Here is a 16940-nt window from a genome sequence, read left to right as displayed (position 1 = left end):
CAAACTGAGTTTGCGAAGCTTAGAACTATATCTGTGTGAGTAAGTGTGTCTCAGAGTCACGTATATCATCTGACATAAATGATACAGTGGGAAATTGAGGTTGGAGATTGATCTGTAAGCTTCAGGTATCATCTGAAGGAAAATAGAAAAGACACAATTGGCCCTTAGAGCTAAAGAAGGAAAATGAGATTTTGTCACTGACAGACTAATCTGTTGTTTTTCAGATTAAGGTCAGTATTGAGGTCATGTATTACAGAAAACCCCCAACTTCTTTACCAAAAACAATGAATGCATTGCTTATATACATGTGGTAGACAGTAACTACTTGCACTACTAGCTGTAAAAATGGCTGTTGCCTGATACTTTGAATGCTGCACTTTAATTCTATTAGAATTTTCTGATTTAACCATGTGCTTAAAGAAGTAATTTATTTTATATAACTGCACTGTAAATAATGATGGGAGGAAAACTGAGCCGGATCTTTCAAGTTCCAATAACAATAATTTCTCTCCACTGTGCAACTTTTCACTTATTATATCCTCCATCATCCAGAGGAAAGGACAGTAAAAAGAAAATAGCCCTCAGGAAGAATGAGGGAGACACACAGTTAAAGACAGAGAAATGTGGAAATTAACCAACAGTGCAGTGAGCATTGCGAATGTGCTGTGATATGAGACCAGCTCTCATAAATATTGTAGCAGAGTGTCAAGCAGCCTGCCAGCAACCAACATACTGCTCCTCACACTGATAAAACAGGGCTAAACAATCACTGCGCTGGAAACATACACACCTGTAAGTACACACACACGCACGCACACACGCGCGCACACACACAGGACAAAGCTGTTCAAGAATCCTCAATGTTTATATCAAGCTCTATATTTCACTTGTCATTTCTCAGGAAAGACTCTGCACAACATAAAATATTAAAGACAGATGATAAGGTCAAAAATCTGACTATTTAAATTGACAACAACTGGATTGTCGGTAAGCACCTTTTTTCAGATGTTAAACACATTACTGATTTATCATCAGGCTCATGTGTGAAATGTGTTGGCAGTGATTTGGTCAGAGCAACGTTTGCATTCATTATCTGGACACTCCAATGAGTTGATGATCTATCTATGTATATACATATACATACATACATATACAACAACAAACAAACACAAATGCACACACACGTTTAAAATGAGCTACTCTTGAACATAGCTTGTTCTGCCCCTTGTCACAGCATGGTGGGTTTATTACAGCTTTATAGCTGTAGGATGATCAGACTGTATATGTCCTACCACTGTGATGCCATTTTCTAATAATATTTTTTAGTTATAATATTTAAATGCCGCTTCAAGTAACTACCTAATGCCAACAACCTTGGTACATAATATAAACACAAAGACGCATATCTATGAAGTAGTGGTGATTAACATGTAAGCAAATTCTACAGTTTCACTCCCAAAATGCTCCAAAAGGCAACAATACCACAAATTAGCTAAGGGTATACCCAGAAAACAGCTAGTGGCCTCAGAGCAGCCATGGCTCCAATCACGCATAACGCTAACCCCTTAATACAGTGATACAGACGGGGTGAGTTATAAAAGATTCACCACACATACTGTTGTTATAAAGCTGTAAAAATAGTTCTTTCATCTTTAAAGTCACTTTAACATTGGACTTTATTGGGATTGACTCTCTTTAGAAGACAGCCTCTGGTGGCTATATTAAGAACTGCGGTTTTCAGTGTTTCGTGTTTGCTTCATTAGCGTTTGCCTGCCAGATGTGTGCTAATGCCAGTTTACTGTCATTGCAACACTGCTGTTTGTTATACTGATTAGCAGCAGGGGAGCTCATTTTGTTTGGACTGTTTAAAAAAAACAGCAAGTCTGTTAAAGTTTTCAGCACACACATCTTTTAGAGTCTCAGGTACATAATTAGCAGCTTATTTTGTGTTTTTATATATATATATATTTTCTGTTTACTTTCTGCAACCAGAAATGTTCTTCAAGCTTTTCTCTTCGGCAGAGACGCTAATGCAAACTCAAAGTCACATACTGGCTCAATCTGCAATCTGGACTCTATTCATTAAAATCTGTAAAAACCAAACAACAATTAGTTTTGCATACACCATGTGAGAAAAACGTCACTAACTGAACATAAAGGTTTACTCCACTTAAGAAGATTACGAATAGTCCTAATTGAAGGCAATTCATTTTTGAAACATCATAAATCTTAAAGACACACGTCGTCATCATTTAAATGGGGAAAGTTAATTTGCAAATGAAAAGATCAGCATTTTCTGCACGATGACAAAACAGCAGTGGAGGAGAAAAGGGGGAAGAGCAAGAACCAACAAGTGTATTTAAACACAATAGCTCCCTGTGGTACATCTATGGATTACACTAGTAACAATAGACTATTATCAGCTGTCCAAAACCAACAGTGATTCCTCCCTGATGACACAAACATAAAACACAAAGTGTGATAAAGAGAATAAGGGTTACTGCTAAAAAACAAAACAAAAATCCCCCCAAAAAACATGTCAAACAGCGCAGCATGGGATTGATTTGGAGCCTAAATTGTTTTTGCATGTGTCTGCGAGTGTGTTCGGAGGAGGGTCAGAAGTAAATATGAAATGATGTGGCATCTGTTCAGGCTTTAAGTGATATATCACTCTATTCCACTCCGTTTAGCATCACTTCGTCTGAGTTAATTGGCTCATGAGGAGCACTAATTAAGGGGAATGGCCTTGTTTATCGTCATGGCGATGCTCGTTAAGCAGAGAGATTTTTTTTTTCCTTCCAGTACTCATGACATTAACCCACCCTTCACAACTTGTGGGTGGGAAGTAGTATCAGTGTTTACCCTTTGATGTGTCAGCTGCATCTGCGTTTCTGTGCAGCAGAATCAAGTGCACACACAGCTTGACAACGCTCTGCATGTAATGTATACAAATGCATATGCACACAATGGCACACATAAAAACGCATTACAAACACACAGGCAATACATTATCCAAGATGTGTCCTACCTCTCTACGCCGTGAGGCCCAGCAGGTCTGTTTGATTTTCCAAACTACAGCAGCCACCAGCAACAGCGACAGGAAACAGCTGGACAGAGGAGACAGACAGATGATAAATCAATCCAAAATCAATGATTTCTCAGTAGTGCATGAACAAGAATATGCAAAAAAACAAAACAACAACCCATCAGGCAGCATTAGATGGAAACAATTTAAAGAACCGCTTTACTTCTAGGAATAAAAGGTTATACAAGAAATGTTAGCATTTCAAGTAACCAGCAGTTGATGTGGCACGAATCAGAACAGATGGCTTTCAACCAAGAGACTACATGGGTTGTTTTTTTTTTATTATTATTCTGCTTGTTAGTCAAAATATTACAACTAAGTGCTTGACATCACTCAAGGTGACAAAATAGTCAGTGAAACAAAAGAAAAATCATTGTGTTCATGCTTATAATTAGCTTTTCAGCTGTTAATGTTTTCTTTTTATTTGTTGGGGTTATCCTGCGTCCAGTATCTGTGGATAACACAATCATTTAAGCTCTCACTATAAAAATACAACCATAAATGGTTGCATTTCCACACTAATTTCCTCCCCTTTACCTCCATTTCTTGCAGACCATAGGCTAAAAAGGAGAGAGGAATTCTTGAGAAATATGTGGCAAGATACAAAACCGCAGCGACCACAGGCAGCTGGGGATTTTAGGACACAAAAGGGGCGGCAAGAGGGCAATGAGCGACATGATGCTCTCTAACAAAGAACAAGGTTTCATTTACACACAGATGCGCACACACATCCACACATTCTGTTACAAAGTTCAATGTCTGGAGGCCAAAGTTATCAGGCCAAACACAAAGCTTCTCTCTCAAGCAGAACTTCTGACAGCAACTCAAAACAAGCACACCCAAAGACTTAACAACAGGAAGTCCCTGAGAAAGTGCTGAGGACAGCAGCTTCGAAACAATCCTGCTCTTCATCTGTTTCTGTGTGTGTCAGTGCGTGTGCATGTGCTCTCCCATCTCTCAGTATGGAGATGACAGCATTGTAAAGGGTATTAGTGTTGTAATGAGCGTGACATTTTCAGACCAATTGTGGCGAGGAGACTGCTGTCATGGCCTCTTCAGTCCACTGACTTTTCAGTTGCATTCAGAGACATCGCAACCAGGAAATCCCCTCCGGTGGTGAGGACAAGATGCTCATTGCTGCTGCTGGATGAAAACCATCCACTTTAAAGATTCTTGCTGCTGACTTTTGCAGATTATGAAAGCTTTCATCTAGCATCACAGTGTCTTTCATGTCTTCGGTTAAAACAAACATGGTGCAAACACCTACAGTACTGACCAAAAGTATTGTGTCACCTTTCATGGCTTTAGATTTAGTTCTCAAGGAGTAAGACTTTTTTTCTGAATGTCTATCAAAGTGAGCTGAGTGTAAATGTGAAGCCTCAATTTACTATTCAATCTACATCCCTACCCCCACCTATGGTCACAAACTGTGGGTGTGACCGAAAGAACAAGATTGCGGATACAAGCGGCAATAATGGGCTTCCTCCGAAGGGTGGCTGGACTCTCGCTTACAGATAGGGTGAGAAGTTCAACTATCCGGGAGGGGCTCAGAGTAGAGCCACTGCTCCTCCACATCGAAAGGAACCAGTTGAGGTGGTTTGGACATCTGACAAGGATGCTTCCTGGGTGAGGTGTTCCAGGCATGTCCCACCTGGAGGAGGCCATGGGACAGACCCAGCTGCTGCCCCCGCGACCCGGCCACGGATACTTGGAAGAAGATTGATAGACCATCCGTCCATCCATCCATCTAAGAGTTTTGTTGGACGTTGGCTGCTTTTTCACTGATTTTCAGTTCAGTCACTGAACTTTTTTTTGTTGAACCAATGATTTGTGACTTATTCAAGCAGCAGGCAGCTTAGCAAAGAGCCAATTACTAACTGTATCTTTAGATTTTATATTACTACCAGCCTGTCATCAAAACACTTTTTTCTGTTCCTTTAGTTGAAACTATGAAAAAGCCAAAGATAGCACAGTCTAAAATAAATAAAATAGTATTTTTGTACTATGGAGATGATTCCCAAAGAGCTATTCGCTGCGTTTCTCACCATTTTGTCTTTAAAAAAGTTAAGAGAAACTAGAAAAGGGGAGAACAGAAGAAATAAAAGTCATGTCCTTAAAAAAATTGGGGGGAAAAAAGCAAAGATCTGACAAAGGACTTGAGAGATGCAGCTTGACCTTCAGTTAATCCCTCTACTGTTCACTGAAGTCTCCTCAGAAATGGTCATAGTGGATGGGTGGCTGTCAAGAAGTTCTTCTTAAGGAAGAGATAAGGTTGCGGTATGCTAAGGTACAGAAGAACTAAAATAAAGATCAGTGGCAAAGGGTCATAGGGAGTGAAGAATCCAAATTTCACGTGTGTTTCAAATTATTGTCAGTGTGTATGGCAGATACAACAGTATCTAGAGCCATCTGTAAAACACAGTGGTGCCTCTGTCATGGCTGATTTCAACCAGTGGCTTTCTTGTCAAAACTGATGGAATTAGGAGCACGTACAAGTACTGTCAGATTTGAATCCATCATGCAATACTATGCAAAACAGCGTATCTGGGAAAAAAACCCCACATGGTCGGTCATTACTGAAGCAGTGGGGAATTATCTTGACAGAGAGAAGGAAGAGGTAGCTAACATAGAAATGTGCTTAGAAAGGCTCATTCTATTATTAATTGTGTGAACCATCCACTTCACAGTGAGTTTGAGTTGTTGCCTTCCGGCCGCCGTTTTAGAGTACCTCCGAGGAGGACTAAAAGACTCCAGGTCTCTTTTATCCCTACTGCGTCTTGTCTCCTTAATGGCAAATAATTGTCCTTGAATTTTCTATCATTATTATTGTTATTATTGTTTTATAGTATTGTTCTGTTTGTTCTTATCCTCCTGCTGCTAAACTAATTTCCCCTTGTGGGACAATAAAGAAATTGAATTGAATTGAATTGAATCCTTCAAGAAGTCTGGAGAACCATTTCTGAAGGCTATTTAAATAAATTATAAAAAAGCTTGCCTCAAAGAGTTCAGCCTTTGTTGAAGTACAAAGGTGGTTGTAGTGAATACATGACAGACTGATGCAATATGTATTTTGTGTCTTTCCATTGCCCAAAGATTGTATAATAATAAACATAAAATGCTTGTTTTATTGGCTTAAGTGGTCACCAGTTAGACAAACTTGATTTTTTTAAATGACACAACACAACATTATTTTTGGTGTATTCACAGCTAACTGGAGAACCACTTGAACCATCAGCATAACATGATCCTGATTTCACAGGCTCAACAACCCCCACACCGGATAGTACCGGACCCCCATTACAGCAACTATTCACCAGAATAATTACTGCAAAGACATACACACTCAGTAACTCCACTGCAATGATTTCCCATCCTCTAAATTCTAAAAACACTCCACTGGCTCAGATTCAATCGGGCACATGATTCCCAATTTAATCTGTTTTACCTCAGCTCACCATTAATGGGCCACAGGGCCTGAGCTTAGCCATCTAACCAATGAAGCAGAATGGCTAATTGTGGCTCTTACAATTATTAGGGAGGAGAAAGAAGAGGGGAGGATAGGGTTGTCCTGTGGGTTTGTTAACACTCGACTGAGCTTCTTGATAGGTTTAGTTTTAAGACTGTTCAGCTACAGGTAAGAACAACTGAAACGATTAAACAGCCGAGGGATGTGTAAGAATGACTCTGGGTCCCACAGCTTTTATTCCTTCTTTTTTAAGTGACTCAGCCTTTGGCAAATAAATGTAGAAAAGCACAGTTCATACGACAGACACAAGAGCACACACATGCAGGGAAGTACAGTGAATCATCTGAACCCCTGAAGGTAGGAAAAAAATCAATAAGATAGTCAATTAACATGGGCCACAGATAGAAGGTTGTTTCTGATTCTGTGCTATTTGCTAAAGCAGAAAATCAACTCTAAGTGTAGGGACAGGCTGAGGGCATGAGTCATGAGAGAGAAGCTGCAGGTTCTCTAACTGTAATGTTTTCAATGTGTGTGTTTGTTTGTTTCTAAGCCTTGATTTTGGCACTTCAGCAAAGGAAAGAATTATAATTTATTTTTAAAGCACTCTTTAAAATAAACAGTTACAAAGTGCTGCACAGTCTGGATGAAACCATTTAAGTTGACTCATTTGGTCTCTGCAATAAGTTATCTGGTCTGTCTTCCAATTAATCACATATGGAACACCAGCATTTCCCACTGGGAATCCGTAACTATCACTTTTCAACATGCAAATATAACCTGATAATTTTGGTGCCCAGACCTAATCAAACAGCAAGTGAAGCAAAAATAAAAAGAGTGAGTGAGTGCAAGGTGCTCCACACTGTAAGGTAAATATCTTACAAAGTTAGACAATGTCGGTTGTCTAACGGTTCCCTGTGAACCAGCACTCATTTTAAAAGAAAGAAGCCTCTTGAAGAACTATGCCCACAGAGAGAGCAGTCATCTTTCATGGCAGGAAAGGGGAAAAATGCACTGATGTGCTTGTGTGTTATATTATTTATCGTAATATTTGGCAGGTTGGACCACTGGTTTATCCCACTGCCACTCAGTCAGCTTCCTTATACTGACTTGAGTGTAAAATCTGAAAAATTTAGTAACTAGGGACGATGCTGAAAAGATCAATAGTTAAATTCGTAGCTATCTGCACTTGAATGTAAAGCCATGCCTGGGTCTGTCCAAATTTCCTTACCTGGGAGGCAACCTAGTCAGATTTTCAGTCAGCTGCTCTAAAGTTCAGCACTGCTCTGAGTCCCTCCCAAATGAGCAAGCACCCTCACCCTGAGCCTGAGCACAGATACCCTGCAGACGAAGATCATTTCCGCCGCTTGTCTGCAATCTCATTCTTTCGGTCACTACCCAGATATTTGATCAAAGAGAACACCACAGAGAATTTAACTCGAAGTGGATGTTGGTCATGGTGGTCATTTTGAAATGACATGGGCAATTTCGGGGAGTCTCATGAGCCACTCACTTCTGAGTAGCGACTCTGCTGTTTTAGGGGAAAAGAGAGAGAATGAAACTGATTGCTAATCAAGCGAGTCAGAGCTGGGAGTAATTGGACAAAGCTGCGCTGCGGTGTCACCAATTAGCATCTGAGACTGTGGAGAGGAGCAACATAAATGCTGTTTAATTATGGCCATTCTCCTTCATTTGGATATGAAAAAGAATGTGCATGGAGGATGGATGAAGGGTGGGAGAGACGGGAAGATGAGGAGAGGAGAGTTTTTAAACTGTAGATTCTTTGTGGAAGAAAATTTTACAACTACTCCGGGAGTCTTTAAACATCTGGGCCTAATTTTCAAAAGCACATCCAACACAGATCGATATGAGTCATTACGAGACTGTATTTACACTTAAAACGATGCCACTTTCAAAATATCACATAAAATTAATAATGGCTGAGCTTTTTCTCCAGCTATTGTTTAATACTGCAGCATTTCAGTCTTTTCTCTTTTCCCCTCTGCCCTCATGTCGCCAACTTTGATTCTGCTTCAAATTTTTGGACTATAATTAAAGCTGCAGTAGGCAGAAATCTAGAACTGAAAAATAAAAACCCTTAAGGATTTGAAAATAGACAGCCCTTCTCCTGCAGCAGTTCCCCCTCTGTATTAAGCCTGCTTCATGCAGGCTTTTGGCTTCATACAGGATTCAACTCTGAGTGGGTAAAAGTACTCTACTTAATCGGCTGCACCACAGTTTCTACATTTACATTAATTATAATATGATAAGACTGTTGTGGATTTTTGACCAGCAATGCTGAAAGAAACATGATGCCTTTTCACATCACACTGTCACACAATTCTTCAGGCAGCAATGGAGGCCAGGTTCCATCACCTATCTCTGACAAAATATGTTTATAACTAATTTGCCTCAATTGATTTTGAAGGACACTTAATTGCTCAATTACTGAATTAACTGTTGAATACTCAACGGATGTTTGTAGATCACTGTCATGCACAAAGCAGTGTTGGCCCAGAACTCAATCTTTCTCCAGCCTTAACCGAGAGATTTGATTGCCTAAACCGAATTTAAAGCTGTTGAACCCTTTTTAGAAGTTTGGAGTGGTTATTGCAGAGATAGAAATTAAATGTATTTTTAGGGTAATAAGTAATCTGGGTAAATCAGATCACTAACTGACATGCAGATACATGTTCAATATTTACTTTCAGTCCTGATTTTTGCCTTAGCTGCATATCTTTCAATTTTCTCTGCATTCCCACTGCCAGACTGCATCTCATCACTCTGCCTTCTGCCTAAAGGCTACCCCCCACATACACACACAAAATGAGAGTCATGACTAAGGCTCTTTGGTACTTGCACACTGCAACACAAGCCAAGAAGTCCAGACTTGTGACACACTCAGAATCTACAGCACCGCATGTGGACATGGTAAGGACAACATTTGACGATAGACTGCATTTCATTTATCAGACTTCTTAGTTTTTCTTCAATTACCCTAAAGTGTTGTCAAAAAATATTCAGATACTAATAACTAACAATTAATCTCTGAACAGATAATCCATCCAATACCGAACAGTTTTCACCTCTTTCAGTTTTACACACAACTTCATACAGCATAGATGGAACACACTGCCCCACCCCTACCTCCCAGCTGAAGTAGTTCACTTTTCAAAACACAGAGATCTAATCTCTAAAGAGAATCCTGGGTCTGCCCCGGGGCTTCCTCCCAGTAGGCTATGCCCAGAAAACCACCTCTAGGAGGCATTGAGAAGGCATCCTAGTCCAATGCCCAAACCACCACAACTGGCTCCTTCAATGTAGAGGAGCAGTGGCTCTACTCCACCCACTCTTCAAAGGAAACTAATTTCTGCTGCTTGTATCGCAACCTCATTCTTTCGGTTACTACCCAGAGCTCGTGAGCAACGTAGATTGACCTCTTTGCTTGACTGTGGCCATGGTGTTCTTTGGATCATATTTAGCATTTATCTTCCTTCAAACACAGCAGGTGTTCTTGGTGACTTTGGTCCTACCTGCATTCAGAACTTTAACAAGCATCTTCCCGTGTAGTTTTGGATTGATCTACCATCTCTCATGATCATCCTCACGTATGAGCCCAAGAGAAATTGATAGTCATTCTGCATTTATTCCATTTCTGAATAACCAACAGTTCTCCGAACTTCTTCCTTAGAATCTACAATCTTGTCCATGACATCATCTGACAACTCTTTGGTCTTGCCAATGATGGTGGTGATTCTGTGTACAGGTGTGCTTTATTCACACAAGCTGAGATCAGTATTATCTGTAACTGATTGACTGTAATCTATTATGCAAAGTATATTACAATGTATGTCTATTGTGTAATGGCAGATGGGCACACAGCCGTTTATAACTTTTATGTAATGTTATGTGTCTGGATCTAGTTAATATTCTGTCTCTCTACTTAACAATGAAGCTACCGCAGAGCCTTTTCATACATTTGTAAGTGAACAAACTTCCAAACTCAGCAGGGAATGTTGGCATTGTGGCAAGAGTTGGCATAGTGGTAACAAGTCTTATTATTTCATAACCCAATATCACAGACACAAAGGCCACATTGTTCACCTCGTTATGGGAACGAGAACGGGATGGTCTGTTTGCTTTTCGGTTCAACATTGGCAAAAACTGCTGCTCAAAACCCTTTAATGAACTCACCACAACTTAAAGAAAAATAAATGCACATCACATTATATAACATGCTGCAAATAAACCAACAATGGAAAGAAAAGTCCCCTTGTTTTAGCACATATCCTTTTCTCAAGTCTGCAGTGCAGAAGAGAGCAACTCATCAACATAGCAGTAACTAACATGCATACACACATGCAAGAAACTCTCCCGGCAAAACTTGACACTGTCCCTGAATGGTGACATCATCTCTCTATGCTGGCCTAAAGGTCACCGATGTCCAGAAGCCGGCCCTGGGCACAAAACGTCTCACTTCCCCACATGGCTGCATAGTGACACACACTCCCACACACACAAGCATGAACACAGGAAAGAGGATACATGTGAACATATACAGGAAATAACACACACACACGCACTAACACAAACAGAGACACACACTTGTCCGACGTCAGAGCTGAGTGGCAGAATCTTGCCTGAAGACAGCAGAGCTCATTCCAGACATCTTTCCCAAAACAGTCTCATTAGATCCAGTGTGGGTCTGCATGACTATGAGCTGTAACACAAACGACTCTCACCCAGTCCAAAAATAGAAAAATAAAAATGACTGGCTGTGTGTTTTCTAATGGAGTTATTGTAAAGGAAAACCATAGATGGAATGGAAATTATTTTTGGATTTAATTATTTCCATTTATCTTAAACAACAAAAAGCAATAATAATATTATTAAACAACGTCCTGCCTCAGAAAGATAAAGGAAAATGCACAGACAGCAGGATGTTGTCCTGTTTCATGTCTATTTGTGCTGATTCCTTTAAATGTCCACAGCAAGCTCTACTGTATATAGACAAATAAACAAGATGGGTAAGCAAGACATTTCATCCCATGTAGCTTCCCATCATCTGTATTCTTGCTGCTTTAAGCTGATTAATGTGTAAATGTGAAACTCATTCTATCTTTTGACTTTTTTTGTGTGCATAATCAACGATGATATACTGCTAGACTGGCTGCTGAACACTGCCTTTCTACTATCGGGTCGTTAAGTCTGACGTCACTAGCCGTGTCTGGGCCTAAGCTCCGCTGCAGGTCCATATATCAAACGATCACTATGGCATTACTGAGAGTTGAAAAACTGTCTAAAGTCTTTCATCTTTAATAAAATGATCAGTGTTCTGCTCTACCAGGTGTAACAATTGAGTTTAACATCCAGGCATCCATGAAAACGGAATTTATGACATTTAACGGAGTTAGAAGTTAGCAGGGAGTTAGCTCGCTAGCTTCTATCTAAATACAATATAGCTATATATAGCTGCGGGCCCCGGTCCGGATGGGCCTGGGCCCCCTTGCCCTGGTGGGTTCCAGAGTGTGGGGGTGCCCACTGGGGTCACCCACCCACACACGCAGGGCTTGGGGTGCAGGTATGTCACGAGGGTGCAGGGAGGCACTCCCCCTCTGTCCCCTTCTGGCCGCCTGTGCCTCAATTTTATTCTGCAACCTAGACATCCACATTACTCACACTCTCACATAACACACACATATAGGGCCTTGGGGGTGGGCACATTTTACAGCATCCAGAGGATGGTCGGTGTATTTGGGGCTCTACTCAGCTCTTCCCAGGAGGGTGGCACGGTCCCCCCCCCCTTTGGTGGTCCTCCTCGGGTCCTTGTACTCTGGGGCCTCTGGATATCTGGGGCCTGGATCTCCTCCATACCTGCTTCATACCCTGGTGGACGGGGCTATGGCTCCCCACACTCCCTAGCAGATCATTACATGGAGAAACCTTTGGAATACAAGCATGCTGATCCACACAGGTGTGCAAACAGGTGTACACACGTGTGTTCACAGCCTTTCTTGGCTGCTGCCTCAAAGCACATTGTGCGCTGTCTATCTTGCATGCTGCACAACATTGTTTATTATTTAGTATCTACTGCTAGCTAGTTTATTGTGATGGTGATGTTTTTTTTATTATGTTGCTCTTTGTTGTTTGCTTTCTCTTCTGTTTTTTTTCTCCATACAGGTGATCCAGGTGTTTTGTTTGTTTGTTTGTTTTTTTCTTTCTTCCCCCCCCTTCTCACCGTCTCTTCTCCCCTTTGGTTTTCTTTCTCTCCCTCTCTTTCTTTCATTCTTTCTCCCTGTCCTATCCCCCAGTCATGTCTGTCCCGTTTGTAGCAACTGAAAATAAAATAAATTCATAATTATAATAAAGGTCAATCAAATGGACCAATATGGCAAGGCCATGATGATCCACTTGGTAAAATAAATCCGCTTGGCATCTTTCTTGGCCTCAAGACAACAATTCTGATGGCTAAAGATCCAAACGGGACACAAAAAAAATAAAAATAAAATAAATACAATATAGCATGTTCTGACTGCGGGGTTTTGGAAACAAATTAAAACGTACAGCTCTGTTATCACTTCCAACGTAAATGAAGACAGAAAACTAAACAGCAGTGACGTTTGTAGGGTTACTGAAGTTTTGCTAGCTGGTATATAATGATGTGCTACGTGACCGCTAGCGACACAGCTATGTTAGCATAATATACACAAGCTAACTTTTTTTCCACTCGATAAAAGTTAGCGTGAGTGTTCTCGGTGGTCAGGAACAAATGTAATCGCATGGCAGGATGCTGTAAAAGGACCAAACTTCAGCCAGGAGAACAACTGAGATAATCCATCCACAATATGAGGTTAGTCATTCATATACTGCTGCATGGGCTGGGCTGTAGCTACAGCCTAAGGTTTTAAAAACTGAGCTTAAATAAATGATTAGCAGTAATAAAAGCCGAGGGAGGTCAACAGTGATCACTGACTGTTTTAGGAGTTTTTTGAGATTAAATAGAAGAAAATACAAAACATTAAACATGTTAACAACACAAAAGCCATATTAAACACAGACTACTTTAGGCCCGGAAGTAGGATTCGTCACGTCATCACTTAACGACCGGATAGTTATCATAATGTGTGGATAATGTGGAGCCAAATGCAGACTTGCAGACAGAATGAAGAAATGGACAATGAACTTTTATTAGAGTGAGGCAGGTAGTCTAACAAGCAACAAAAAAACTAATTCCAGAAAACCAAAAATTACAAGTAACAGGGGAAACATAGTTTTACAGCTATAAATCGTATTTCTGCACCAGGAAGATGATTCCAAAGAGCTTTTAGATGAACATTTGGCACCCAATCTCACCACAACAGGCAGCATATGTGCAGTGTGCCATTAAAAATTTTGAGGAAACCAGATAAGTGGAGGACAAAAAAACTACAGCAGATGAATAACATCAGAAAGTCTTGTCCTTAAGAAATTGGAAAACAAATCCAGCAAAGATGTGACACAGGGCCTAAGCGATGCACCTGGTCCTTGGCACCTGGTTGATCCATCTACTGTTTGCCAAAATCTCAGTGGAAACGTGGCTGTCAAGAAGTTCATAAGGAAGAGAAATGGAGAGGAAAAAAGTGGGGTATGGCAAACTACACAAGACCTGGAATGAAGATCAGTGGCAACAGATCTGATGGAGTGATTAATCCAAATCAGAAAATTTTGGTTCCTGGAGTAGGTCAGGAGAGAGGTACAGCACTGATTATGACAACCATTTGTAAAGCATGTAGAGGAGGCTCTGTCATGGTTTGGGGTTGCATTTGAGGCAGTAGTGTTGGGGATCTTGTCAGAATTAATGGAATTATGAAAATTTGCCAAAAAGATTTCAGGCGATGTTGAAAAATAAAGGTGATCATATCAAATATTGATTCCCAAACTCATTAGAATTATATAAATTCTGTTTTTTTCTCATAATAATAATAATAATAATAATGGATTGCATTTATATAGCGCTTTTTGGGACCCCTCAAAGCGCTTTACAATACCACTCTCACATTCATACACTGGTGAAGGCAAGCTACAGTTGTAGCCACAGCTGCCCTGGGGCAGACTGACAGAAGCGAGGCTGCCATATCGCGCCATCGGCCCCTCTGGCCATCACCAGTAGGCGGTAGGTGAAGTGTCTTGCCCAAGGACACAACGACCGCGACTGTCCGAGCCGGGGCTCGAACCAGCAACCTTCCGATTACAAGACGAACACCCAACACTTGAGCCACGATCGCCTACATATACACTTTATTTATATGTATGTTTGCATTTGTTTCAGTTCAAACTGTCTGAACAAACACATGTCAAATATCATCAAGGTATATAGTTAAACATGGTAAAACCTCATCTGTGCATTAAGTGGCATTCTGAGAGGCGAACATATTTTTGCTGCTTCTGGGGAGTAAATTGATTTCCAGGTTCTTAGGATTTCCTGGAACTTAGTGGAAAATAAAAAATAAATTAAGCAATACAAAAGATGATTCCTCTTAGGCCTACCCTCTAGAGAGTTGCCAGAAAGTCTATTTTACACAGTTGGATCAAAGCTTGTCATCCAAGTACTGGTAATTTGGTAGTGGGAAATCTTTAATACTCTCCCACATGAAAGACTATAATGCAACTAGAAAAGGAAATGACGAGTTATTTCTGTGGCTCTGGTCACTCTTTTTACACTTAGCCTTGAAAAACTTAATTTTAGAAGGAAAGAATTGCACTGAATGGAAGTGCTCAGTAATATCCCAGAAGCTGTGATTCTCAACTTGATGGCTGTTGATGACCGGTTACTTTAAAAAGACATGCATGTGCACTAGTGAACTACAAGGTACGTGAGCTGTTAACAAACCTACATTCATTTCTTCGTGTTTTATTTAGCTGTTTATCGTCATTGTTATAACCACTATTATTGTATTTATAATGTGTTTTTTAACAACCCAGAGATGATTAAAGACTATGAAGAATCAACCATCTGGACACAAATAGTGTACACTTATAGTCTTCTTACACGTATGCAATAAAAAGTATACCAAGGGCAAGTATGTCATAAATATTACTATATAAATTAATCTTTTAGTGAAAGTTTCCTCACTTGCTATGATGGCTTTATTATAATAAGAGAAACATAACAAATATAGTAAGGAAAAACTCATAGTTAATTTCACTGGATTCTTAGGTTTCAGCATTTTGAGTTTAGATATGAAATTCATATATTTTCTTCAATTCAAGTGAGTGAGAAGGTATGAAAAACAACTATAAAATTCTTATGAGCTTATTAATAATGCACTGGTTTTTCAAAGATTGGGAGCCCACTAATTAGCTGATTTGCAGGTCAAAGCAACTCATTTGGATACTTTTTAAAGTTTTTTGTTTCATGAAACCTAAATTTTTTAAGTATTAAGATTTCGCGAAATGATTCTTTTAAGAGCAAGCACAGCAACTTTATACATTATACAAACAAAACCCTTCATCTTATTAATCCTGCAGGTTTTCTTCAAGATAAAATTATGTTTCAATCAATTGTGCATCCATGCTCTTTCTTAGCAACCCACACTTCTCCTGCAGAAGGTAACACAGCTGCTGAGGGTGAAGTGTCTTTCCTGAGGCTGCTGCCTCCTACTGTAACTTTGTGACTTCAGGTTAGAGCTCAGTTGAGCAAAGATCTTCTGGGAGCTGAACCACTGAGCAGCAAAAGCCCTACAAGGTGCTCGGCATGAAAGAGTTAGTAAATAAGTAAATATAACAATAAAAAAAAAAAAAAACTTACCTGAAGAAGGTAACGAAGAACTGCACCAGGTCCATGATGCTGTTGTGCTGAGAGAAAGCAATCTGAGACAAGACAAGAAAGGGAAAGAGAGTGCAAGAGGTTAGTGCAAAATGTACAAGTTTGACTTTTTGCCTCTATATGACCTTTGAACAGCAGTTAAAATGCTGATTTTCTTCTCCTCCCATTTGTGATTGGAACTTTTTCCAACAAAACTTCTTCCTGCAAATGTAAGAACAACACAGACTAAAATCGACACAAGTCACTGCACTGCTTTTTTATTGCTCCTTTTACAGAACACTGGAAACTAAAACAGTATCTGTTAAACATCTTTCTTTATCCAAAGCCAGCATTCAGACCTCTTACAAAAAACCATTGGTTTTATTCCTGCCTTTTACATTCAAACATGACACAAACACAAAGAATACAATGTGATGCACCACCGTATGGGTTGCAGGTTATTATAAGATTAGCCTGTGACTAAAAGCTTCTGGCCTTTTGTGTTCTTCGGTATTCTGCAGCACTTTGTTCAACAATTGAAATTTGACAAACCTACTGCATGCTATAGCTCCACTAAATCAACTGGCTGCATCATCCATCATGTTCTC

At 40.0% G+C, this 16940-nt stretch overlaps 1 protein-coding gene across 1 annotated transcript in view; it reads right to left on the bottom strand.

The window, feature by feature from the left end:
* atrnl1a (attractin-like 1a) overlaps positions 1 to 16940 on the bottom strand; it is a 341974-nt gene that overhangs the window by 119294 nt on the left and 205740 nt on the right. Inside the window, exons 27-28 of the mRNA XM_080869803.1 lie at positions 16336 to 16397; positions 3029 to 3107 (exon numbers count right to left, since the gene is read on the bottom strand). Of these exons, the coding sequence (XP_080725929.1) occupies positions 3029 to 3107; positions 16336 to 16397 (141 nt within the window). The remainder of the gene's footprint in view (positions 1 to 3028; positions 3108 to 16335; positions 16398 to 16940) is intronic.

Source organism: Rhamphochromis sp. 'chilingali', assembly GCF_963969265.1.
Source record: "Rhamphochromis sp. 'chilingali' genome assembly, chromosome: 20".
Taxonomy (NCBI): domain Eukaryota; kingdom Metazoa; phylum Chordata; class Actinopteri; order Cichliformes; family Cichlidae; genus Rhamphochromis; species Rhamphochromis sp. 'chilingali'.
Note: the sequence above shows the minus strand (reverse complement) of the source record. Positions and strands in the feature narration are given on the sequence as shown.